General features: G+C 37.8%; 2 protein-coding genes and 1 long non-coding RNA gene across 5 annotated transcripts; 2 read left to right on the forward strand and 1 right to left on the reverse strand.

The window, feature by feature from the left end:
• The first annotated feature begins 2,482 nt into the window (after positions 1 to 2,482).
• On the forward strand, positions 2,483 to 13,067 carry LOC145551700 (uncharacterized). Its single transcript, XM_081607162.1, has 3 exons — positions 2,483 to 3,263; positions 3,433 to 3,531; positions 10,071 to 13,067. The coding sequence occupies exons 2-3, from the start codon at positions 3,468 to 3,470 to the stop codon at positions 12,449 to 12,451; spliced, it is 2,445 nt and encodes an 814-aa protein (XP_081463288.1). The 5' UTR covers positions 2,483 to 3,263; positions 3,433 to 3,467; the 3' UTR covers positions 12,452 to 13,067.
• LOC145551704 (uncharacterized) lies at positions 3,540 to 4,969 on the reverse strand. The gene is made up of 3 exons (XR_014087594.1): positions 4,512 to 4,969; positions 4,284 to 4,411; positions 3,540 to 4,116 (listed from the first exon to the last, which is right to left on the reverse strand). It is a non-coding gene; the product is annotated as an uncharacterized LOC145551704 (long non-coding RNA).
• Positions 13,068 to 16,815: 3,748 nt separating the features above from the next.
• LOC145551701 (uncharacterized) lies at positions 16,816 to 26,888 on the forward strand. 3 transcript variants are annotated; one of them, XM_081607173.1, is made up of 3 exons: positions 16,816 to 17,632; positions 17,819 to 17,944; positions 24,829 to 26,888. In XM_081607173.1, the coding sequence occupies exons 2-3, from the start codon at positions 17,854 to 17,856 to the stop codon at positions 26,415 to 26,417; spliced, it is 1,680 nt and encodes a 559-aa protein (XP_081463299.1). In that variant the 5' UTR covers positions 16,816 to 17,632; positions 17,819 to 17,853; the 3' UTR covers positions 26,418 to 26,888. The 3 variants fall into 3 exon arrangements, with proteins under 3 accessions (XP_081463299.1, XP_081463298.1, XP_081463300.1); XM_081607172.1 differs by having other exon boundaries at positions 16,819 to 17,649; XM_081607174.1 differs by having other exon boundaries at positions 16,827 to 17,649; positions 17,819 to 17,917.
• The last annotated feature ends 618 nt before the right edge of the window (positions 26,889 to 27,506 follow it).

Below are 27,506 nucleotides of genomic sequence, written 5' to 3' on the forward strand. Positions count from 1 at the left end.
TATGCTTGTTTCTGTATTTATCATAAAAAATAATTTCCCAGAAAACAAAAAAGCCATGGGAATAGAAATTATTTTCACAGGCGTCTATGAAAAATGCAATGAACATTCAAGTTAAAATTGGTAACAGCAGCCAGTCAGAGTGAAAAAATATTCTTATTTTGTGCCATTTTCAAGTTGTTAAATATTCCACAAAATAACCAGATAAAAGTTGTACAACATGCCAGTTTAAACTTTGAACTATTTGCAAAACGACTGAGCTCTGCAACATTAAAACATGGATAGAAACTGTAACTACATTAATCATAGCTCTTCTTCTCTTCAGTGCTTGTCAGTTTCTGGTGGTGCAGCTCTGTGCTGCCTTCAGGAAAATGGGACATCAGAGTATCATCCATAAAATTTCACTCACATGGCATTTATTGTGCAAACCAGAGCTTTCAGTGGAAAAACAAAAGTTCCAGGTCCTTTTAATGCCATACAAATATGAGACAGAAACATGGATTATATCTTTATATAGATCTGACTATTGATTTATAGATTAATAGTTTCACTGGACATAAATTACAAAGAACAAATCTGGTTCTTAATCACACCCTAATGAGTCAAATTGAAAGTGTCATGGAGTCATCAGCCTCATGACATTAACACTGACATGAAAAATAATATTGAAGAAATAAATATATAAAATCTAATTAAAAACATAAATAAGTAATCAGTTCTTTACTGTTATGGTCTGTAAAATATATTTATTCTCAGTACTAGATGTGGTCTTAAACTCATGACATTTCAACAATATTATTTTACTTTTTATCTGGAAATAGTGTCTGTTTATTCTTGCCATACAGTCCTCTGTATTAATTATTGCTCGAAAGGTCTTGCCATACCACTTTATTCCTCTGTATTTACTTTAGTTTCTTAGTTTATTCTTGCATTTTGTTCTTCATTCATTTCCATTTAGTTTCATTTGATTATTATTGTCCTTTCTTGATTTATTGCTATGTAGGCCTGTCGCGATAAACGATAAATCAATTAATCGCACGATAAATTAAACCTATCGACCTCATTTAAATTATCGGCTTTATCGTCTCTTCCTGCCTTTTTTTCTTTCTATTGATGACACTGAATGAAAAAAGGCTCAAAAAAGCTCTCCACTGACCCTCATTTCCTTAGTGTAATGTCCAGCGCACACTACACGAGTTGTCAGCCTATTTTCAAAACCTGAGAGACCACACATTAGCCGACAGAAATCCTAGGTATAACGGTTCGATCGTGCCGAACCCAATCGAACCGTTAAAATCAAACCCAATGCCGTGTTAAAATCAGGCATTAATCAATGCTTTACTAGAATCTACCCGTTATGCATGTGGCTAGAGTCAGTGTAAAGTCCTGACCAAATGAGAATCATTGTAACCTATTTTTGTCACATTAGCGAAGAACAGCTGAAAACTTACCGGGTTCATCAACTGCCAATTTGGCTCCAACTCCTCCCCTTGTCATTTCTATATTCTTTGCTCAAAATGTTGAATAAACATTAATGTTGTTTCCACATATCATCTCCAAAGCGCGGAGGAGAATCCGCGCTTTCTGATTGGCTACCTGTCACATTCAACAAGCTGCATTAAGCTCCCAGTCGGGGAAAAGCCCTGATTTAGATCGGAGAGGCCACGACGATCTACCATAACACACCACACACTACAGGATGATCGGTTACGAAATCACCAGCGACAATCTTGGAACGCCCAACGTTGTAAGATTGTCATAAGGGGAAAATGGGGGGGGAAAAATCGTGTAGTGTGAGCTATTGCATTAGGTAGACAGATGTGCCCATCTTCTCTATTTAAATCTAGTGATTACTGAAGGCCAATATAGTATACAGACTTCATAATCTGCACTCTTTCGGTTGAATGCAGTATTTATTTCTACTTTGGCTTTATGTTGTTTAGTTTTTATTCAAGTACGTTTTTGTTAATGGAGACTGAAAATCAATTTTATTTTTGTTTTTGGTTGTTTATCAGTTCCAGTGTTATGTGTTCTTTTGAAAATAAAGTGTATCTATCTATGGCAGGAAATTGCATGCATTATTACATCATTTCCATTGAATCAGTGTCAAAAGGTCTTGAAACAATATTATCGTTTATCGCAATTTTTTAGACAATTAATCGCTCAGCAAAATTTGTTATCGTGACAGGCCTATTGCTATGTCCACTTTAGTTTCTTTCCTCTTGCTAGATTTATTTGATCACTTATCCATTATAAGACGAATAATCTTCACTCATCACCTGCTGCGCCGCCTAATCGTCATAATGTGTTTCACATCATGTGTTGATTTTTTCACTGTTCAGTGTTGGATTCTCTGTTTTTATGCCATAATTCACAACTAGTTCGTCGCTCCGTTTTATGTCCCGCTTCTCCTGTTTCAGAGTTTAGCGCAATGTGCGCGTCTTTTTTTTTTTTTTAAGCCCCTAAGGTGCCGTGCGGTCGGGAAGCGTATCGATGGGGAAAAGGCAGACTGACATAAACCTTTTAAAACAACGGAAACAATTTCTTTATTCTGATTATTGAAATTTAAAAGTGCTGTGTTGTTCTATCACCCCCGTTTCATACCGGACCACTTACAGAACTGGTGTTAACGCTATAAAATTAACGCTCTCTATCGTGATATCACCCATGGAGGGATTTCTTTCTTTCTTTATTTTCAGAGGGATACATAGTGAGGGTATCGTGATTTTAGCTACCAGTAGCAGGAGAACGGAGCTGCGCCAAGAAGCTAACGGAAGCTAACAAACACTGAATAGAAGAAGAGCTGCCATCAATACTTGCAGCCAAGCATGGTTTAATGTTACACAATACAGTTTTACCAAGTTGCTCAAAGTCTAAACTGGCATTGTTGTAGATTTAAGGTGTAAAGTTTACCTTCGACCAAACGGCCCCCAAAGGCATCCCAGCGCCCCCCTTTTGTAAAAATGTCCGCCAGCGCCCCCTGCCGTCCTCTGAACGCCCCCTGGGGGGCGGTACCGCCCACATTGAGAACCGCTAGTGTAGACAAAAATCGGACTTTCTCCTCTGTCAATAAATCTCCCTCCCGTCCGATAGGAGCGCTCTCTTAATTTGCGTATGGTAAAGACGAGTCCATCCCTTCTTGAACAAAAGAGGGCGCACCGGAAATGTGAGACAAGAGCAACGGGGTCTCCTCATACACTCTGCAGGAGCAGTCAGTGTCCTCAATTCTTCTTTGATCACTGGCGGTTTGTGATTGTCTCTGTCAGGTAATTCGTGTTTCTGGTTGTGACTGCAATGATGAGTTGTGTGAACTATATGAATCTGATTATTCAATAAATGTTGGTATAATTGTACTTGAGCAGCGATGGCTTGTTTTTTGTGTGAGAGAAAGACCGTGCAAAAATTTTTGACATTTATTCTCTCAACAATTCACAGAGTTTAAAGAAATCATCGTCAAGTCGGAGGAAGAGATGGATGATCAGCGCAGACTGCTTGATTTCTCCCGGACTCCCCAGATAATCTTACACCGGATAGGTAGGAAACACCAGCGTTTGGATGAAGGTTAATGTATGCACCGTTCTGTATGAGGATCATATTAGTAAATGTGCTTTTTTCGTATAAATGTTTTTTAACATGTACATTAACGCAGACGTCACAATTACGCTGTGAGAATGGCTTATTTATGTAGAGAGAAAATTGAGCCAATGACCTTTTATATGGCTCTTTTCCTTTAATTACTGAGATTTTGAAAACAGCAGAAATGTAAACAATGCAGCGCAATGATAGTAAAGCAAGCAACGTAAAATAGCGTTGTTGGTTGTAAAATGCAATCATTTGTAATAAATAAATTGTAATTGCGAATTTTTGTCAGTCCAAACACGAAGCTGACGTTTTTTCCGACAGTATTGAATGCAACACAATGTGACCTGACACCTACTCCCAAGTAGCGGCATGTGGAGAGAAGGACAGAGTCCAAGGCAGCAGCATTGATTTATATGGATGGATCTTTATTACTGAACTGGACATTAATTGACTTATTGTGCCCCACACATGCGCTATTGCTGTCCATTAAGTCAGGAATATTGGTGATCAGAAAAATATTACAATCACCCACAGAATCTGAAAAAAAGAACACAATGTTTTAGCGGTTAATTCAATCCTATAATAGCCATAGATAACAAGGTTCAAGTGTTTCACATTTAACAGGTGAGGAAAAACTTTTAATATAGAGAAAATATTGAGAAAGTGAGCAGTGAGTTGGTTATGGTCGCCTAACTGTTGCTGACCTGCTATTGACTTTGGCAACCTTAGCATGTGCTGTGCAGTTCGGTGTGTTTGGTTCCGGTAGGACTAAAACAGTACAACCTGCACACTAAGTCATCAGTAGAGCAGCTGTTGAAATCAGGTAATCAACCTGTGTTCAGGGGGAAATATGTTATTAATGACAATATAGACATCAAGCCTGACAACATAATATAACAGACTGCATGTTCTGTTTTGGTGTTGCTGCGTACTTTTTTGTGTGAGAAATGTTTGTTTTTTGATGTTGATTCCTCTGATTGGTAAACTCTGCTTTATCCGCTCATTGAACTGTTGTCTGTTGGTTGCCATGGCAACGGCTTCAACGCTGACACTCCGAGTGAGAGAAATCAGAATGGAAGTGGTTTTATCTAGTTTGGTTCTTCACCTGTTTATCAGCTTTATTGCACCTCTACTGCGGCGCATTGTAGCCTCTGCAATTACAAAAAGTTAAACAATTCCCTCTGTTAGTAAAATGTGGTGATATTTATAACAGTCATTAAACTACAGCATTTTAAAAATAAAACAAATGACCAATATAAGGGAAATTCGCCCTTTCTTGCATCTTTACAGAACTGACAGTAACCAAACTGTTTATAGATTTGCATCACAAAGAATTTATGTATCAAACGAAAGTTTTCTCATCTTTACTTTAAGTCGTATTCAGTAGTTATATCTGATAATAAATGATGGCGCTAATAATATATTTGTGACAGATTTCTGCTCGTCCTGCGTTGGAATAGAATGGTTTTCTGGACTCAATGCATCACACGGCGACTAATAGGCGCTGTCCAATTCAGTAATGCATATCAATTAACAGGAGTATGAAAGACGTAAAAATAATTAACTACTACATTATGAAATTATAGTTAATCCTCAGGGCTAGAAGAAGCTCATTGTGAAACAATGAAAGTGAAAAACAATATTTTGCAACAAGTAAATTAAGTTGCTATATATATATATCAGTGACGTGCGGTCAGGGGAGGCAAGTGAGGCAGAGCCTCACCTCTTATCATGGAAAAAATAATATAATAAATGTTCATCCTGTCAGTACGCCAGCAATAAAATGGCTAAAAACATTTAATATATGGCCTTATTTTCTATAATTTCGCTTATGTATATAATGTACAATGTTTTTTGTCACTAACTGTGTGTGTATCGTGTTTTGTGTGCGGAGGAGCGATAAGAAACGGCAGAGAACAGACTCGAGGTGAGGCAGGCAGTTCTCTTGCCTTATCGCTGGGGGCGCTCATGATCTCAGATATTGTGATTGCACAACTTCAGAGTAAGACGCAGTGAGCTAGCCATGGAGCTAGCCACACAGTAAATAAGTAAAGTACAGCGATATATTTGTTTTCTTCTCTCTTCCGACATCAACATGAAAGGCTACATTTCTACACTTAAACAGTTTTCTAAAGTGGATTTTCAATTGAAGCAGGAGATAATAACTAAAGGAAGACCAACACCGGAGCTGAAAGTTTTGCTTCGAGACAGTTTGATGATTCTCAAACCGAGTAGAAAAGATATGCCGATGATCGACTTGGCTTTGGATTAGGGCTGTTGTAAACGATTATTTTAGTAATCGAGTAATCTATAGATTTTTCTTACGATTAATCGAGTAATCGGATAAAAACAATTATGAAATAAAATATTGGTAAATCTTCCATTAACACCAGTGTTACTGTCGGATATGAACATCAGTCTATTTTTTCCACATTTGAGCTTCGCTACCAGTTACTTTTTTGTAGACTGGGGGAGCAATACGGATATTTACGGCTCCTCCGTTCAGAAACTCATCTACCAGCCATGTTCCGCCTCCCGTTTGTTCAGACCAGGATGATATAAGTTTATTGTGCGGTTCGGTCCGTAAAGCTGCTCTTACCCTGTAAGCATCAACCCTCCGCCGCCCGCCGTGTTCAGTCTCTCCGCTCACCTGTGTAAATCCTCCTCAGCTTCTTCCCGCCGTTCAACCAGCAGATCCGGAGCAGAAAGGCTGCCGAACTCGATCGCGCCGGTCATTTTAAGGATGTTTATTGGTCCCACAAAAACGATGAAAACCCGGAATTATCACCAATCAGTAAAATCCCCGCGGGCCGAACTTGAAGATTGGACGTTATGCCGCTAACACGTAGCTTCCGTCAACAACTCAGAGGCGGAAGTCAGAGCTCCGCGCAACGCAAATAATGTTCCGGCTGAAACACGGTGCGCTAAATGATAAAACATAAATTAACGAAGCTTCGAGGCAGGTCAATTTTCCTCGAGGAATTTTAATAATCGAGGTACTCGAATCACTCGAGGAATCGTTTCAGCCCTACTTTGGATGAACGGATATTTTTGTGCAGAATTAGCGGTGCATGGATTTTATTGATAAGTAAAGGTAAGACGGCAATAAGATGTTTTTGTTTAGTTTTTTAATGTGCGTTTTGTGGGCTACAGTTTATGTTTAAATAATTCAGTAAAGTAGAAGCGGTAGCAAATCTACCACAGCAATTATTTATTAATAAAACATTAAGCTTAAAACGTACTACAACAATAGACTGAAGGATCTGTTCGGGGTGCAAAATTCTTGAATGTTTTTTGGTGTTAAAGCCTAAAACATGAAGTGGCATTGTTGTCAGTTGCTATGGTAACGAGTCTGCTTGGCGAATACAGATCACTTTGCTGTGGATCATAGCACGAAATTAATACCTACATTTTTAAGTTTCACCGAGTTAACGCGGCTATGGATGACATGTAAAAGATTAGTCTTTTTGCCCCCCAGCGTTGTATGCATGCGCAAAATTTCCGTAGGTCCAATAACATGCATGGTGTCTAAGTCATAAGTCAGTGCCTCACCAGGAATGAACCTCACCGCACATCACTGATATATATATATACACACACACTGCCACCCCTGAAAAATCCTTGCCCCCATCTTGTCACCCCGTAGATATTTTTCTAGATTCCCTGAAACTGGAAGACCTATCAAATAATATCCGGTGGTCTAGGCTCTCCCAATTAAAAGTACCTAGGCAGGTCTGGCTTAAGATAATGAAACAGAAGAAGTATACAAAATATACACTGCTCAAAAAATAAAAGGAACACTTAAACAACACAATATAACTCCAAGGAAATCAAACTGTCCACTTAGGAAGCAACGGGGACCCTCGTCGGGTCAATCAGTGTTGCTTCCTAAGTGGACAGTTTGATTTCACAGAAGTTTGATTTACTTGGAGTTATATTGTGTTATTTAAGTGTTCCCTTTATTTTTTTTTGAGGAGTGTATTTCATTTATGTATTTACAAGAATAAAAATAGACTTTAGTATTCTAGTTTAAAACCCAATGAAGCACAGCAACCAGGACAAAAACTAGAAACAATCTGAAACTTAAAACAACTGCAAACCAAATTAGTAGCAACACAAATAAATTACACCAAAATAATGTTAAATAACAAAACCAAATAAAAGCAAATCTCAAATTACACCAATCCAAGTTCTATAGAGCTGCACCCAATCAGCTACTTTATAAAATAAGAGTATCAACTGTCGTTCCAGTTCTGTAGTGCTTGTGCTACAACTCCAGCTTTAAAAGCACAACCCATCAGTCAATTAACAGAGAGCATCTAAAATTACAGAACAAATGCACCTTGGTGAGAGCATAAAAAGCAACAGCAGCAATCTGTAATACCCAAGATGACAATAAAGTATCTGCCAACAATAATAAAGCCATATAAGGTAAAATGAACACCTGGTACCTTAATCAGGCTCACCAACAGCTACAATCAGATGCTGCAGTGAATAGCCACTGAACTGTGTCCTACAATGCAATTAGAAATCATGTCAGAAAAACCAGGAGCAACAATATAAAAAGAAACACTGACATTACACAGAACCAACCATAAGTGACGCATCCAAAATCCATTTACCCTACCGGCAGCACAAATATTGACAATCCAGACCATGGCAGAGCAGCACAGTGCCAGCGCTTATCCGACAGAGATCCAACTGCACACAACAACGGACCTGACACTCATAGCTCGCCGGGCACACCCGGTGCCTATAAGCACCAATGAGTCCGACAATGCTGTGACCCGGAAGTGAAGGTGGGGAAAAGCATAGACATAATATAATGAGTAGACCCCGCATTGACTGCTCTGGCACAGGAAATATGGCGGCCATCTTGGAGCAGTTGTCCCTCCTACTTTGCTAAACCCAAACAGCAGAAGATAATTCGGCACTGCCAGATATTTGTGTTCAGATCGACAAACGATTGTATTATTTTGTGTTTGTATACTAATGTAAATGTCTATTGATATTACTAAATAATATATTTTAAAAATTGGCTGGTTGTGTGCTTTGTAAAATGCTCATAAAGCAGCAGTATCAAAACAATCTATTCTGAATCTATTCCATCTTCCCGAAAAAGAACAGTTAAATATGCTCAACCATAATCAGTCATTCAAAAATACTTTTTAAAAAATCATGTCCTTGTAAATGTATCTATGACAGCTGTTTTAACAAGGTTTACAGCAAAAAATGGTAAAAATCTCTTTAGTATTTAGCGAGTTATGATTGATAAATGCGCTGATTCGTCATTGAGCCTGTCAAACATAAAAGGCTGAGTGGAGCGGTCGACGGCTCCAAGATGGCCGCCCTAAATCTCGTCAGCAACAACAGGTGAGAGAGAGCGGTCCATGAGGAGTCTATTTATACATGTCTATGAGAAAAGGGGCATAATGACTTATGGGTGTAGATGCATTCATGGGTCCAATATGGGTGGGAATTTACAGCTACTAAATTAAACACCGTTTTCAACTCATACACCACTAAGTTACACAGATAAAAGATGTTACTTTTATCAGTAACAATACTTGAAAATTGCTGTACAAAAGACTCAAGACACATTAATGATGTCTTTTGTGCCGACGCTTCACAGCAGCATGTGTCGCGTAATCCAGGATTTTTATGAAGCACGTAAAACAGAGAACTCACCTAAACCAGAGCACAGTAAAAAGCTTTCATTTTTTAGTAATTGATTAACAAGCCAATCGCAAAACTCTCTTGTTTCCCATTTTCTTTTTGATTCAGCTGTTGTTTCATACATCCAGATTAATCAGAATTTATGTCTTAGAATCACAAACATCTTTTACTTGCTAATTCAATGTAAGGCTTCATTTTGTTTTCACGTTGCCTATTTCACATATATTATCCACTTGAGGTAACAGTAGAGTATATGAAGCACCGCGATGGAGTTCCTCAGTGCTTCATGAAGCTTCATCTCACCATCAATACTTTTCATTGTTTCCTCTCCTGCTCTGGTCAAAACCCACAGGCCCAACCCAGTGCATGCTGGTTCGATACCAGTCCCTATACTTACAGAAAATGGACCCACAGTTTTTCCTATCAAACTTAGAAAAGTAAATAACAAAGGAACAAAAACTAAACTATTGACCTTCAAATAAACTCATGTTTGTAAATGAACCCCAAAGATAAAAAGTGGACTAAAATGTAATTTTAATATAATAAAAATAAATATCTTGATGTAATACACTTTACTGTTAAATATTAACAATAATCCCTACTGCGATTAGTTTTGTGTTAAATTATTTTTCAAAAGTCCGTTCATTTGAGAATTCTCCAAATGTCAGCTGGAGATGTCAACTGATCTGTATCTCTGTCTACGCTCTTGAATTTTTAGGTGTTTTTTGTTCATTTCTGTCTTAAATGATGAACAATTTCTCCTATTTACCTCAGTAAAGTTAACAATAACTCTTTTTCTCTGTTTTCTTCTCCAGATTCCCTGCAGTGCAGCGTTCATCACCAGGAGAGGAGATCCACTCTGGACCAGGAGGAGTTGGAACCTCTGAAGGGAAAACAAGACCAGAAAGAGCCAGAAGAAGAGCAGGAAGATCTAAAACACCAGCAGATAAAAGAAGAGCAGGAGGAGCTAAAACACCAGCAGATAAAAGTGGAAGAGAAAGAAGTTTACTGCAGTCAGGGTGAAGAACGGATTGAATTAAAACGGGAGACTGATACCTGCATGGTGTTTCCTGCTGATGAGCAAACATACCAAACTGAATCAGAACCAAACGGGAACCAAGACATCTTCCAGGAACCTGCTGAAGCTGAGGACCAAAATCAGGAAAGAAGCAAACGTTTCTCATGTGTCATTTGTAAAAAAGGTTTTGCTGGCAAATATGCTCTCAATAATCATATTAGAACTCACACTGGTGAAAAGCCGTTTTCATGTGTGAACTGTGGAAAAAGTTTTAGTCACAAACGGAATTTAATGCGGCACATGAAGATTCACAGTGGTGAAAAGCCGTTTTCATGTGGAAGCTGTGGAAAAAGTTTTAGTCACAAAGATAATTTAACTCGACACATAAGGATTCATACTGGTGAAAAGCCGTTTTCATGTGGGAAATGTGGAAAAGGTTTTCGTTGTAAAGAGCATTTAACTTGGCACATGATGAGTCACACTGGTGAAAAACCGTTTTCATGTGGGAACTGTGAAAAATGTTTTTGTCAAAAACGGAATTTAATGCGGCACCTGATGATTCACACTGGTGAAAAGCCATTTTTATGTGGGAACTGTGGAAAAGGTTTTAGTCACAAACGGCTATTAACTCAGCACCTTGTGATTCACTCTGGTGAAAAGCTGTTTTCATGTGTGAATTGTGGAAAAAGTTTTAGTCACAAACGGCTATTAACTCAGCACCTTGTGATTCACTCTGGTGAAAAGCTGTTTTCATGTGTGAACTGTGAAAAAAGTTTTAGTCAAAAACGGAATTTAACTCGGCACCTTATGATTCACACTGGTGAAAAGCCGTTTTCATGTGTGAACTGTGGAAAAGGTTTTAGTCAAAAACAGCTATTAACTCAGCACCTTGTGATTCACACTGGTGAAAAGCCGTTTTCATGTGTGAACTGTGGAAAAGGTTTTAGTCAGAAAGGGAATTTAACTCGGCACATGATGAGTCACACTGGTGAAAAGCAGTTTTCATGTGTGAACTGTGGAAAAAGTTTTAGTCAAAAACGGAATTTAACTCAGCACATGAGGATTCACACTGGTGAAAAGCCGTTTTCATGTGGGAAATGTGGAAAATGTTTTAGTCAAAAATGGAATTTAACTCTGCACATGAGGATTCACACTGGTGAAAAGCCGTTTTCATGTGGGAAATGTGGAAAATGTTTTAGTCAAAAATGGAATTTAACTCAGCATTTAATGAGTCACACTGGTGAAAAGCCGTTTTCATGTGGGAACTGTGGAAAAAGTTTTAGTCACAAACAACAATTAACTCAGCACATGATGATTCACACTGGTGAAAAGCCGTTTTCATGTGGGAACTGTGGAAAAGGTTTTAGTCAAAAAGAGAATTTAACTCGGCACATGAAGATTCATACTGATGAAAAGCCGTTTTCATGTGTGACCTGTGGAAAAACTTTTAGTCAAAAACGGCTATTAACTCAGCACCTCGTGATTCATACTGGTGAAAAGCCATTTTCATGTGTGAACTGTGGAAAAAGTTTTAGTCACAAACAGAAATTAACTCAGCACATGATGATTCACACTGGGGAAAAGCCATTTTCATGTGGGAACTGTGGAAAAGGTTTTTGTCAGAAAGGGAATTTAACTCTGCACATGAGGATTCACACTGGTGAAAAGCCGTTTTCATGTGGGAAATGTGGAAAATGTTTTAGTCAAAAATGGAATTTAACTCAGCATTTAATGAGTCACACTGGTGAAAAGCCGTTTTCATGTGGGAACTGTGGAAAAAGTTTTAGTCACAAACAACAATTAACTCAGCACATGATGATTCACACTGGTGAAAAGCCGTTTTCATGTGGGAACTGTGGAAAAGGTTTTAGTCAAAAAGAGAATTTAACTCGGCACATGAAGATTCATACTGATGAAAAGCCGTTTTCATGTGTGACCTGTGGAAAAACTTTTAGTCAAAAACGGCTATTAACTCAGCACCTCGTGATTCATACTGGTGAAAAGCCATTTTCATGTGTGAACTGTGGAAAAAGTTTTAGTCACAAACAGAAATTAACTCAGCACATGATGATTCACACTGGGGAAAAGCCATTTTCATGTGGGAACTGTGGAAAAGGTTTTTGTCAGAAAGGGAATTTAACTCGGCACATGATGAGTCACACTGGTGAAAGGCCGTAGAACTATTTTCCATATATGTCCTATGTTTAGGATCATCATAAAAGTCATCTAGATGATAACTGGAGGGCTTTTTGTCTATAAAGTGGGAACATTGTTTAATTTTCCAATTTGTTAAATGTGATGATTTGGATCCTGACATTTGGATACTTACAAGTGTACAAGATGAACTTGAAGTGTTGATGTGTATTATTCTGTATGAAGAGAATGAGGGGAGTGAATGAGGTTTACTTTAATATATTTTAATCCAAAATAAAATGTGCTGTTGTGCACTATTTGTAGATTTTAATTGTTTTACACTTTGAAATGTACTATATAAAAAAAAAATGTTTTAGATTTGTTTGTCTTTAAAGCAAAAGTAAACAAAACTGAAGCTGTTATTTGTTTCAAATTATATGAACCAGTCCACCTAAGAGCTTTTCAAATAAATTAACATGCCTTTTACTTAGAAATGGCAATAAACAATATAAAGTTATTTTCCTTCATTGATTATTCTTGATTGTACAAAGTGTGATTATTGTCTCCAATAATTTGGTGTCGCTTTTCTTGGTTGTATAATTTTTGTATTTCTTGCTGTGGCTGTTTTCTATTAAAGATCTTTGTTTAAAGTTCAAACTAATCGAAAATGTAAACAAATGGTTGTTGTGTTTTTGTTTGCCCACCACCAAAAAACATAAAAGAAAAAGTATATACATAGACGCCTCATGGAGACCTCGACGCCAGATGGGCGTGTAGGCAGTAAGGCACGGCCAGGCTGTGAATGGTTGGAAAGATGTCAGAGAGAAATGATGTGTCAGGAAGTGATCTTGGGGAAATGAATGAGGGTTGTGATGGTGGGGAAAATGAAGGGATATGATGTACTGAAAAAGCTAAGCACAAGCGCAAAGGATCTAGACAACAGAATCATCTGACAGAGTTTAAAATAGTCTTGAAATTTGTCAAAGAAGGTTAGAGTTGCAACATTTCAGAAGTGAAAATGAGGGACACCACCACAGTATGTCGCCCTACTCTCATGGGTTGGGATGGCCGCTGCAGTGAGACTATTTTATGGCAATGTTTTTGTTTTTAAAAAGTAATCCCATAGAGCAATCGTTCATACATACAGTACTCCAATCAGAGCATACCTTAAACAAGTTTAATTAAGTGTAAAATGTATTTGGTAAACTGCTCAAGTACTGATCATAACACCTGATTTGATAATCAAAATGTGTCCTCAAACAGGGCTCCAAAAGCATAAGTTATATGAAAATTCTGGTATTGTAAAGCGTATTACCAAAATATTTGCCAAATTTACCACAGGGTCCAGGGTAGTCTGTGTTTTTCCATTGGTACACTTAAAAAAAGAATGAAATAAAAACAGAGCAATATTTAATCATTTGATATAATAAGCGGGCCAAAGAATCCTGGGCAGCAGGTCTGTGTCTGACATTAATGACCACTGAATTCATAGAAGATGTCAACATTTCTTAATAAAACAAGCAGAAAACCCTAACAAACCTTTTTAAAGTAGGAAATATTTATGTATGATTTGTTCTTTAAATGGCCATTTGTATTATTTTGGCTGATAGGACAAATAATTGATTATTTAATAATCAAACAATAGCAGTCTACTAAAACCAAGATAAGAAACTTAATTAATAATACAAAAAAAAGTTCTGTACCATATCAGCCTGAGGAGATGATTGAGGGATGAGGAGGCAGATGTCTGGTTGTGTAGGTTCTGATGGGTCTGGAGCAGTGGCGCAACTACACATTATTCAGGTGGATGCGAAAACGTAGATCGGCGTCATATATACAGGGTCAAAAGTGTGTGTTTCAGCCTCTGTGTGACCATGAGGCTCTGTGTAGACCAGTGTTTCTCAACCTTTTTTGGCCCAGCGCCCCCCTAGCCTTTATCCAGGTCTCTCACTGCCACCCACCAAAGAATTTGTAGGCTACTTTGCACTGACTATTATTTTATCATTAATATTAATATCACTATTGTAGATGTTTTGATTTTTATGCTTGTTTCTGTATTTATTATCAAAAATAATTTCCCAGAGAACAAAAAAGCCATGGGAATAGAAATTATTTTCACATGCTTCTATGAAAAATTCAATGAACATTCAAGTTAAAATTGGTAACAGCAGCCAGTCAGAGTGAAAAAATATTCTTATTTTGTGCCATTTTCTAGTTGTTAAATATTCCACAAAATAACCAGATAAAAGTTGTACAACATGCCAGTTTAAACTTTGAACTATTTGCAAAACGACTGAGCTCTGCAACATTAAAACATGGATAGAAACTGTAACTACATAAGTCATAGCTCTTCTTCTCTTCAGTGCTTGTCAGTTTCTGGTGGTGCAGCTCTGTGCTGCCTTCAGGAAAATGGGACATCAGAGTATCATCCATAAAATTTCACTCACATGGCTTTTATTGTGCAAACCAGAGCTTTCAGTGGAAAAACAAAAGTTCCAGGTCCTTTTAATGCCATACAAATATGAGACAGAAACATGGATTATATCTTTATATAGATCTGACTATTGATTTATAGATTAATAGTTTTACTGGACATAAATTACAAAGAAAAAATCTGGTTCTTAATCACACCCTAATGAGTCAAATTGAAAGTGTCATGGAGTCATCAGCCTCATGACATTAACACTGACATGAAAAATAATATTGAAGAAATAAATATATAAAATCTAATTTAAAACATAAATAAGTAATCAGTTCTTTACTGTTATGGTCTGTAAAATATATTTATTATCAGTACTAGATGTGGTCTTAAACTCATGACATTTCAACAATATTATTTTACTTTTTATCTGGAAATAGTGTCTGTTTATTCTTGCCATACAGTCCTCTGTATTAATTATTGCTCGAAAGGTCTTGCCATACCACTTTATTCCTCTGTACTTACTTTAGTTTCTTAGTTTATTCTTGCATTTTGTTTTTCATTCATTTCCATTTAGTTTCATTTGATCATTATTGTCCTTTCTTGATTTATTGCTATGTAGGCCTGTCGCAATAAACGATAAATCAATTCATCGCACGATAAATTAAACCTATCGACCTCATTTAAATTATCGGCTTTATCGTCTCTTCCTGCCTTTTTTTCTTTGTATTGATGACACTGAATGAAAAAAGGCTCAAAAAAGCTCTCCACTGACCCTCATTTCCTTAGTGTAATGTCCAGCGCACACTACACGAGTTGTCAGCCTATTTTCAAAACCTGAGAGACCACACATTAGCCGACAGAAATCCTAGGTATAACGGTTCGATCGTGCCGAACCCAATTGAACCGTTAAAATCAAACCCAATGCCGTGTTAAAATCAGGCATTAATCAATGCTTTACTAGAATCTACCTGTTATGCATGTGGCTAGAGTCAGTGTAAAGTCCTGACCGAATGAGAATCATTGTAACCTATTTATGTCACGTTAGCGAAGAACAGCTGAAAACTTACGGTGTTCATCAACTGCCAATTTGGCTCCAACTCCTCCCCTTGTCATTTCTATATTCTTTGCTCAAAATGTTGAATAAACATTAATGTTGTTTCCACATATCATCTCCAAAGCGCGGAGGAGAATCCGCGCTTTCTGATTGGCTACCTGTCACATTCAACAAGCTGCGTTAAGCTCCCAGTCGGGGAAAAGCCCTGATTTAGATCGGAGAGGTCACGACGAGCTACCGTAACACACCACACACTACAGGATGATCGGTTACGAAATCACCAGCGACAATCTTGGAACGCCCAACGTTGTAAGATTGTCATAAGGGGAAAATGGGGGGGGGAAAATCGTGTAGTGTGAGCTATTGCATTAGGTAGACAGATGTGCCCATCTTCTCTATTTAAATCTAGTGATTACTGAAGGCCAATATAGTATACAGACTTCATAATCTGCACTCTTTTGGTTGAATGCAGTATTTATTTCTACTTTGGCTTTATGTTGTTTAGTTTTTATTCAAGTACGTTTTTGTTAATGGAGACTGAAAATCAATTTTATTTTTGTTTTTGGTTGTTTATCAGTTCCAGTGTTATGTGTTCTTTTGAAAATAAAGTGTATCTATCTATGGCAGGAAATTGCATGCATTATTACGTCATTTCCATTGAATCAGTGGCAAAAGGTCTTGAAACAATATTATCGTTTATCGCAATTTTTTAGACAATTAATCGCTCAGCAAAATTTGTTATCTTGACAGGCCTATTGCTATGTCCACTTTAGTTTCTTTCCTCTTGCTAGATTTATTTGACGAATAATCTTCACTCATCACCTGCTGCGCCGCCTAATCGTCATGATGTGTTTCACATCATGTGTTGATTTTTTCACTGTTCAGTGTTGGAATCTCTGTTTTTATGTCCCGCTTCTCCTGTTTCAGAGTTTAGCGCAATGTGCGCGTCTTTTTTTTTTTAAGCCCCTAAGGTGCCGTGCGGTCGGGAAGCGTATCGATGGGGAAAAGGCAGACTGACATAAACCTTTTAAAACAACGGAAACAATTTCTGCATTCTGATTATTGAAATTTAAAAGTGCTGTGTTCTATCACCCCCGTTTCATACCGGACCACTTACAGAACTGGTGTTAACGCTATAAAATTAACGCTCTCTATCGTGATATCACCCATGGAGGGATTTCTTTCTTTCTTTATTTTCAGAGGGATACATAGTGAGGGTATCGTGATTTTAGCTACCAGTAGCAGGAGAACAGAGCTGCGCCAAGAAGCTAACGGAAGCTAACAAACACTGAATAGAAGAAGAGCTGCCATCAATACTTGCAGCCAAGCATGGTTTAATGTTACACAATACAGTTTTACCAAGTTGCTCAAAGTCTAAACTGGCATTGTTGTAGATTTAAGGTGTAAAGTTTACCTTCGACCAAACGGCCCCCAAAGGCATCCCAGCGCCCCCCTTTTGTAAAAATGTCCGCCAGCGCCCCCTGCCGTCCTCTGAACGCCCCCTGGGGGGCGGTACCGCCCACATTGAGAACCGCTAGTGTAGACAAAAATCGGACTTTCTCCTCTGTCAATAAATCTCCCTCCCGTCCGATAGGAGCGCTCTCTTAATTTGCGTATGGTAAAGACGAGTCCATCCCTTCTTGAACAAAAGAGGGCGCACCGGAAATGTGAGACAAGAGCAACGGGGTCTCCTCATACACTCTGCAGGAGCAGTCAGTGTCCTCAATTCTTCTTTGATCACTGGCCGTTGGTGATTGTCTCTGTCAGGTAATTCGTGTTTCTGGTTGTGACTGCAATGATGAGTTGTGTGAACTATATGAATCTGATTATTCAATAAATGTTGGTATGATTGTACTTGAGCAGCGATGGCTTGTTTTTTGTGTGAGAGAAAGACCGTGCAAAATTTTTTGACATTTATTCTCTCAACAATTCACAGAGTTTAAAGAAATCATCGTCAAGTCGGAGGAAGAGATGGATAATCAGCGCAGACTGCTTGATTTCTCCCGGACTCCCCAGATAATCTTACACCGGATAGGTAGGAAACACCAGCGTTTGGATGAAGGTTAATGTATGCACCGTTCTGTTTGAGGATCATATTAGTAAATGCGCTTTTCTCGAATAAATGTTTTTTTTAACATGTACATTAACGCAGACGTCACAATTACGCTGTGAGAATGGCTTATTTATGTAGAGAGAAAATTGAGCCAATGACCTTTTATATGGCTCTTTTCCTTTAATTACTGAGATTTTGAAAACAGCAGAAATGTAAACAATGCAGCGCAATGATAACAAGGTTCAAGTGTTTCACATTTAACAGGTGAGGAAAAACTTTTAATGTAGAGAAAATATTGAGAAAGTGAGCAGTGAGTTGGTTATGGTAGCCTAACTGTTGCTGACCTGCTATTGACTTTGGCAACCTTAGCATGTGCTGTGCAGTTCGGTGTGTTTGGTTCCGGTAGGACTAAAACAGTACAACCTGCACACTAAGTCATCAGTAGAGCAGCTGTTGAAATCAGGTAATCAACCTGTGTTCAGGGGGAAATATGTTATTAATGACAATATAGACATCAAGCCTGACAACATAATGTAACAGACTGCATGTTCTGTTTTGGTGTTGCTGCGTACTTTTTTTGTGTGAGAAATGTTTGTTGTTTGATGTTGATTCCTCTGATTGGTAAACTCTGCTTTATCCGCTCATTGAACTGTTGTCTGTTGGTTGCCATGGCAACGGCTTCAATGCTGACACTCCGAGCAGAGAAATCAGAATGGAAGTGGTTTTATCTAGTTTGGTTCTTCACCTGTTTATCAGCTTTATTGCACCTCTACTGCGGCGCAAAATGTAGCCTCTGCAATTTCTAAAAGTTAAACAAGTGACAAAAACTGAACTAATTCCCTCTGTTAGTAAAACGTGGTGATATTTATAACAGTCATTAAACTACAGCATTTTAAAAATAAAACAAATGACCAATATAAGGGAAATTCGCCCTTTCTTGCATCTTTACAGAACTGACAGTAACCAAACTGTTTATAGATTTGCACAAAGAATTTATGTATCAAACGAAAGTTTTCTCATCTTTACTTTAAGTCGTATTCAGTAGTTATATCTGATAATAAATGATGGCGCTAATAATATATTTGTGACAGATTTCTGCTCGTCCTGCGTTGGAATAGAATGGTTTTCTGGACTCAATGCATCACACGGCGACTAATAGGCGCTGTCCAATTCAGTAATGCATATCAATTAACAGGAGTATGAAAGACATAAAAATAATTAACTACTACATTATGAAATTATAGTTAATCCTCAGGGCTAGAAGAAGCTCATTGTGAAACAATGAAAGTGAAAAACAGTATTTTGCATCAAGTAAATTAAGTTGCTATATATATATATCAGTGACGTGCGGTCAGGGGAGGCAAGTGAGGCAGAGCCTCACCTCTTATCATGGAAAAAATAATATAATAAATGTTCATTCTGTCAGTACGCCAGCAATAAAATGGCTAAAAACATTTAATATATGGTCTTATTTTCTATAATTTCGCTTATGTATATAATGTACAATGTTTTTTGTCACTAACTGTGTGTGTATCGTGTTTTGTGTGCGGAGGAGCGATAAGAAACGGCAGAGAACAGACTCGAGGTGAGGCAGGCAGTTCTCTTGCCTTATCGCTGGGGGCGCTCATGATCTCAGATATTGTGATTGCACAACTTCAGAGTAAGACGCAGTGAGCTAGCCATGGAGCTAGCCACACAGTAAATAAGTAAAGTACAGCGATATATTTGTTTTCTTCTCTCTTCCGACATCAACATGAAAAACTACATTTCTACACTTAAACAGTTTTCTAAAGTGGATTTTCAATTGAAGCAGGAGATAATAACTAAAGGAAGACCAACACCGGAGCTGAAAGTTTTGCTTCAAGACAGTTTGATGATTCTCAAACCGAGTAGAAAAGACATGCCGATGATCGACTTGGCTTTGGATTAGGGCTGTTGTAAACGATTATTTTAGTAATCGAGTAATCTATAGATTTTTCTTACGATTAATCGAGTAATCGGATAAAAACAATTATGAAATAAAATATTGGTAAATCTTCCATTAACACCAGTGTTACTGTCGGATATGAACATCAGTCTATTTTTTCCACATTTGAGCTTCCCTACCAGTTACTTTTTTGTAGACTGGGGGAGCAATACGGATATTTACGGCTCCTCCGTTCAGAAACTCATCTACCAGCCATGTTCCGCCTCCCGTTTGTTCAGACCAGGATGATATAAGTTTATTGTGCGGTTCGGTCCGAAAAGCTGCTCTTACCCTGTAAGCATCAACCCTCAGCCGCCCGCCGTGTTCAGTCTCTCCGCTCACCTGTGTAAATCCTCCTCAGCTTCTTCCCGCCGTTCAACCAGCAGATCCGGAGCAGAAAGGCTGCCGAACTCGATCGTGCCGGTCATTTTAAGGATGTTTATTGGTCCCACAAAAACGATGAAAACCCGGAATTATCACCAATCAGTAAAATCCCCGCGGGCCGAACTTGAAGATTGGACGTTATGCCGCTAACACGTAGCTTCCGTCAACAACTCAGAGGCGGAAGTCAGAGCTCCGCTCAACGCAAATAATGTTCCGGCTGAAACACGGTGCGCTAAATGATAAAACATAAATTAACGAAGCTTCGAGGCAGGTCAATTTTCCTCGAGGAATTTAATAATCGAGGTACTCGAATCACTCGAGGAATCGTTTCAGCCCTACTTTGGATGAACGGATATTTTTGTGCAGAATTAGCGGTGCATGGATTTCATTGATAAGTAAAGGTAAGACGGCAATAAGATGTTTTTGTTTAGTTTTTTAATGTGCGTTTTGTGGGCTACAGTTTATGTTTAAATAATTCAGTAAAGTAGAAGAGGTAGCAAATCTACCACAACAGTTATTTATTAATAAAACATTAAGCTTAAAACGTACTACAACAACAGACTGAATGATCTGTTCGGTGTGCAAAATTCTTGAATGTTTTTTGGTGTTAAATCCTAAAACATGAAGTGGCATTGTTGTCAGTTGCTATGGTAACGAGTCTGCCTAGCTTGGCGAATACAGATCACTTTGCTGTGGATCATAGCACGAAATTAATACCTACATTTTTAAGTTTCACTGAGTTAACGCGGCTATGGATGACATGGATATGGATGAAGTTTTGAACATTTCAAACTTCGTAAAATGGTGACTTATGGTGAGCTTGAGATGATTATTCATGCATTTGTCTCATCTAGACTGGATTATTGTAACAGCCTGTTTACATGTCTTAATAAGAGGGAGTTAATGCGTCTGCAGATAGTACAAAACTCTGCTGCACGCCTGCTCACCTGCACCCACAGGAGGGAACATATCACACCCATCCTCAAAGGCTTGCACTGGCTGCCTGTGTCTTATAGGATGCACTACAAAATCTTGGTACTGACTTTCAGAGCTCTTCATGGACAGACGCCAGACTACATTAAGAACCTCATACAGCCTTATGTTTCGACTAGGAGCCTCAGGTCGTCGAATCTGAACTTGTTGACGGTTCCTCGGACCTTTTTTAAGACTCGTGGAGACAGATCTTTTAAAGCTGTGGCGCCCCGCCTATGGAATGAGCTACCTTGCACCATTCGATCTCTACATTGCATAGACACTTTCAGGAAACAACTTAAGACCCACTTTTTTAATCTTGCTTTTTAGTGTACTACTGTGTTTTATTGTTTGTATGTTGTTTTTAATTTGTTTTATTTTTTATACTTTGTGCAGCACTTTGTGATCCTGGTCTGTGAAAAGTGCTATAGAAATAAAGCTTACTTACTTACTTACTTACTTACTTACTTACTTACTATGTAAAAGATTAGTCTTTTTGCCCCCCAGCGTTGTATGCATGCGCAAAATTTCCGTCGGTCCAACATGCATGGTGTCTAAGTCATAAGTCAGTGCCTCACCAGGAATGAACCTCACCGCACATCACTGATATATATATATACACACACACACACACTGCCACCCCTGAAAAATCCTTGTCCCCATCTTGTCACCCCGTAGATATTTTTCTAGATTCCCTGAAACTGGAAGACCTATCAAATAATATCCGGTGGTCTAGGCTCTCCCAATTAAAAGTACCCAGCCAGGTCTGGCTTAAGATAATGAAACAGAAGTAGTATACAAAATATACACTGCTCAAAAAAATAAAGGGAACACTTAAACAACACAATATAACTCCAAGGAAATCAAACTGTCCACTTAGGAAGCAACACTGATTGACAACGGGGACCCTCGTCGGGTCAATCAGTGTTGCTTCCTAAGTGGACAGTTTGATTTCACAGAAGTTTGATTTACTTGGAGTTATATTGTGTTGTTTAAGTGTTCCCTTTATTTTTTTTGAGCAGTATATTTCATTTATGTATTTACAAGAATAAAAATAGACTTTAGTATTCTAGTTTAAAACCCAATGAAGCACAGCAACCAGGACAAAAACTAGAAACAATCTGAGACTTAAAACAACTGCAAACCAAATTAGTAGCAACACAAATAAATTACACCAAAATAATGTTAAATAACAAAACCAAATAAAAGCAAATCTCAAATTACACCAATCCAAGTTCTATAGAGCTGCACTCAATCAGCTACTTTATAAAATAAGAGTATCAACTGTCGTTCCAGTTCTGTAGTGCTTGTGCTACAATTCCAGCTTTAAAAGCACAACCCATCAGTCAATTAACAGAGAGCATCTAAAACTACAGAACAAGTGCACCTTGGTGAGAGCATAAAAAGCAACAGCAGCAGCCATCTGTAATACCCAAGATGACAATAAAGTATCTGCCAACAATAATAAAGCCATAAAAGGTAAAATGAACACCTGGTACCTTAATCAGGCTCACCAACAGCTACAATCAGATGCTGCAGTGAATAGCCACTGAACTGTGTCCTACAATGCAATTAGAAATCATGTCAGAAAAACCAGGAGCAACAATATAAAAAGAAACACTGACATTACACAGAACCAACCATAAGTGACGCATCCAAAATCCATTTACCCTACCGGCAGCACAAATATTGACAATCCAGACCATGGCAGAGCAGCACAGTGCCAGCGCTTATCCGACAGAGATCCAACTGCACACAACAACGGACCTGACACTCATAGCTCGCCGGGCACACCCGGTGCCTATAAGCACCAATGAGTCCGACAATGCTGTGACCCGGAAGTGAAGGTGGGGAAAAGCATAGACATAATATAATGAGTAGACCCCGCATTGACTGCTCTGGCACAGGAAATATGGCGGCCATCTTGGAGCAGTTGTCCCCCCTACTTTGCTAAACCAAAACAGCAGAAGATAATTCGGCACTGCCAGATATTTGTGTTCAGATCGACAAACGATTGTATTATTTTGTGTTTGTATACTAATGTAAATGTCTATTGATATTACTAAATAATATATTTAAAAAATTGACTGGTTGTGTGCTTTGTAAAATGCTCATAAAGCAGCAGTATCAAAACAATCTATTCTGAATCTATTCCATCTTCCCCAATAAGAACAATTAAATATGCTCAACCATAATCAGTCATTCAAAAATACTTTTTAAAAAATCATGTCCTTGTAAATGTATCTATGACAGCTGTTTTAACAAGGTTTACAGCAAAAAATGGTAAAAATCTGTTTAGTATTTAGCGAGTTATGATTGATAAATGCGCTGATTCGTCATTGAGCCTGTCAAACATTAAAGGCTGAGTGGAGCGGTCGACGGCTCCAAGATGGCCGCCCTAAATCTCGTCAGCAACAACAGGTGAGAGAGAGCGGTCCATGAGGAGTCTATTTATACATGTCTATGAGAAAAGGGGCATAATGACTTATGGGTGTAGATGCATTCATGGGTCCAATATGGGTGGGAATTTACAGCTACTAAATTAAACACCGTTTTCAACTCATACACCACTAAGTTACACAGATAAAAGATGTTACTTTTATCAGTAACAATACTTGAAAATTGCTGTACAAAAGACTCAAGACACATTAATGATGTCTTTTGTGCCGACGCTTCACAGCAGCATGTGTCGCGTAATCCAGGATTTTTATGAAGCACGTAAAACAGAGAACTCACCTAAACCAGAGCACAGTAAAAAGCTTTCATTTTTTAGTAATTGATTAACAAGCCAATCGCAAAACTCTCCTGTTTCCCATTTTCTTTTTGATCCAGCTCTTGTTTCATACATCCAGATTAATCAGAATTTATGTCTTGGAATCACAAGCATCTTTTACGTGTTAATTAATTGTAAGGCTTCATTTTGTTTTCACGTTGCCTATTTCACATATATTATCCACTTGAGGTCACAGTAGAGCTTATGAAGCACCGTGGTGCATCGGCTCATGAGTCGAATGATTGGATGGAGTTCCTCAGTGCTTCATGAAGCTTCATCTCACCATCACTACTTTTCATTGTTTCCTCTCCTGCTCTGGTCAAAACCCACAGGCCCAACCCAGTGCATGCTGGTCCGATACCAGTCCCTATACTTACAGAAAATGGACCCACAGTTTTTCCTGTCTAACTTAGAAAAGTAAATAACAAAGGAACAAAAACTAAACAACTATTAACCTTCAAATAAACTCATGTTTGTAAATGAACCCCAAAGATAAAAAGTGGACTAAAATGTAATTTTAATATAATAAAAATAAATATCTTGATATAATACACTTTACTGTTAAATATTAACAATAATCCCTACTGCAATTAGTTTTATGTTAAATTATTTTTCAAAAGTCCGTTCATTTGAGAATTCTCCAAATGTCAGCTGGAGATGTCAACTGATCTGTATCTCTGTCTACGCTCTTGAATTTTTAGGTGTTTTTTGTTCATTTCTGTCTTAAATGATGAACAATTTCTCCTATTTACCTCAGTAAAGTTAACAATAACTCTTTTTCTCTGTTTTCTTCTCCAGATTCCCTGCAGTGCAGCGTTCATCACCAGGAGAGGAGATCCACTCTGGACCAGGAGGAGTTAGAACCTCTGAAGGGAAAACAAGACCAGAAAGAGCCAGAAGATCATCAGAAAAAAGAGCAGGAGGATCTAAAACACCAGCAGATAAAAGAAGAGCAAGAAGATCTAAAACATCATCAGATAAAAGTAGAGCAGGAGGAGCTAAAACACCAGCAGATAAAAGTGGAAGAGAAAGAAGTTTACTGCAGTCAGGGTGAAGAACGGATTGAATTAAAACGGGAGACTGATACCTGCATGGTGTTTCCTGCTGATGAGCAAACATACCAAACTGAATCAGAACCAAACGGGAACCAAGACATCTTCCAGGAACCTGCTGAAGCTGAGGACCAAAATCAGGAAAGAAGCAAACGTTTCTCATGTGTCATTTGTAAAAAACGTTTTGCTGGCAAATATGCTCTCAATAATCATATTAGAACTCACACTGGTGAAAAGCCGTTTTCATGTGTGAACTGTGGAAAAAGTTTTAGTCAAAAACGGCTATTAACTCGGCACCTGGTGATTCACACTGGTGAAAAGCCGTTTTCATGTGTGAACTGTGAAAAATGTTTTAGTCAAAAACGGAATTTAATGCGGCACATGAAGATTCACAGTGGTGAAAAGCCGTTTTCATGTGGAAGCTGTGGAAAAAGTTTTAGTCACAAAGATAATTTAACTCGGCACATAAGGATTCATACTGGTGAAAAGCCGTTTTCATGTGGGAAATGTGGAAAAGGTTTTCGTTGTAAAGAGCATTTAACTTGGCACATGATGAGTCACACTGGTGAAAAACCGTTTTCATGTGGGAACTGTGAAAAATGTTTTTGTCAAAAACGGAATTTAATGCGGCACCTGATGATTCACACTGGTGAAAAGCCATTTTTATGTGGGAACTGTGGAAAAGGTTTTAGTCACAAACGGCTATTAACTCAGCACCTTGTGATTCACTCTGGTGAAAAGCTGTTTTCATGTGTGAATTGTGGAAAAAGTTTTAGTCACAAACGGCTATTAACTCAGCACCTTGTGATTCACTCTGGTGAAAAGCTGTTGTCATGTGTGAACTGTGAAAAAAGTTTTAGTCACAAACGGCTATTAACTCAGCACCTTGTGATTCACACTGGTGAAAAGCCGTTTTCATGTGTGAACTGTGGAAAACGTTTTAGTCAAAAACGGCTATTAACTCGGCACCTGGTGATTCACACTGGTGAAAAGCAGTTTTCATGTGTGAACTGTGGAAAAAGTTTTAGTCAACAAAAGCATTTAACTCGGCACATGATGATTCACACTGGTGAAAAGCCGTTTTCATGTGGGAAATGTGGAAAATGTTTTAGTCAAAAATGGAATTTAACTCTGCACATGAGGATTCACACTGGTGAAAAGCCGTTTTCTTTTGTGAACTATGGAAAAAGGTTTAGTGAAAAACAGAATTTAACTCGGCACATGAGGATTCACACTGGTGAAAAGCCGTTTTCATGTGTGAATTGTGGAAAAAGCTTTACTCACAAAGTTAGTTTAACTCGGCACATGAGGATTCATGCTGGTGAAAAGCCATAGAACTACTTTCCATAGATGTCCTATGTTGGGGACCATTATAAAAGTCATCTAGATGAAAACTGGAGGGCTTTTTTGTCTATAAAGTGGGAAAATTGTTTAATTTTCTTATTTGTTAAATGTGATGATTTGGATCCTGACATTTGGATACTTAGAGATGTACAAGATGAACTTGAAGTATTTTTGTATTATTCTGCATGAAGAGAATGGGTAGGGTGAATGAGGTTTACTTCAATACATTTTTAATCCAAAATAAAATGTGCTGTTGTGCACTATTTGTAGATTTTCATTAAATGTTTTACACTTTGAAATTTACTATATTAAAAAAAAGTTTGATAGGTTTGTCTTAAAAGCAAAACTAGACAGAAACTGATGCTGTTTGTTTTGAATTATACTAACCAGTCTATATAAAAGCTTTTCAAATAAATTAACATGTCCTTTTACTTAGAAAATGCAATAAACAATATAAACTTATTTTCCTTCAGTGATTGTTCTTGATTGTACAAAGTATGTGTGGTTATTGTCTCAAATAATTTGGTGTCGCTTGTCTTAGTTGTATCATTTTTCTATTTTCTGCTGTAGCTGTTTTCTATTAAAAGTCTTTGTTTAAAGTTGAAACTAATATATAAACAAATAGATATGTTTAAGTCTTAACAAAGTCACTTGATCACTTGCATTTGCTTTGAAAATGTAGTGCGAGTGCTGAACGCTTCTGAAATTTGCATATATTTGAGTTTAAGTACATAATCATGCATACAGTTTAAAAAAATAAGTAAAATCAAATAGGATTAAAGTTAAAATATATGTAGCTGATGTTCTTTGTTTGCCAACCACCAAAAAATATAAAAGAAAAATCTGTATTTTTTATTTATTCATTTACAATAATATGTACAAGTTACATAAACGGTAAGAAAAAAGACGAGGCTTAAGAAATGTAAAGAGCAAATATAAACAGGAAAGGTTACAAACAGGAAAAGGTTAAATACAGCAACTAGGGCAAATTACATAAGAAATTCTGTACAATTTTAAGTAGTCTTTAAAGCTTTATTATTGGTATAGTACTTCAGAAAATACAAATATACATAGGCACAA

Source organism: Poecilia reticulata, chromosome 5, assembly GCF_904066995.2.
Source record: "Poecilia reticulata chromosome 5, P_reticulata-male-v2, whole genome shotgun sequence".
Classification (NCBI taxonomy): Eukaryota; Metazoa; Chordata; class Actinopteri; order Cyprinodontiformes; family Poeciliidae; genus Poecilia; species Poecilia reticulata.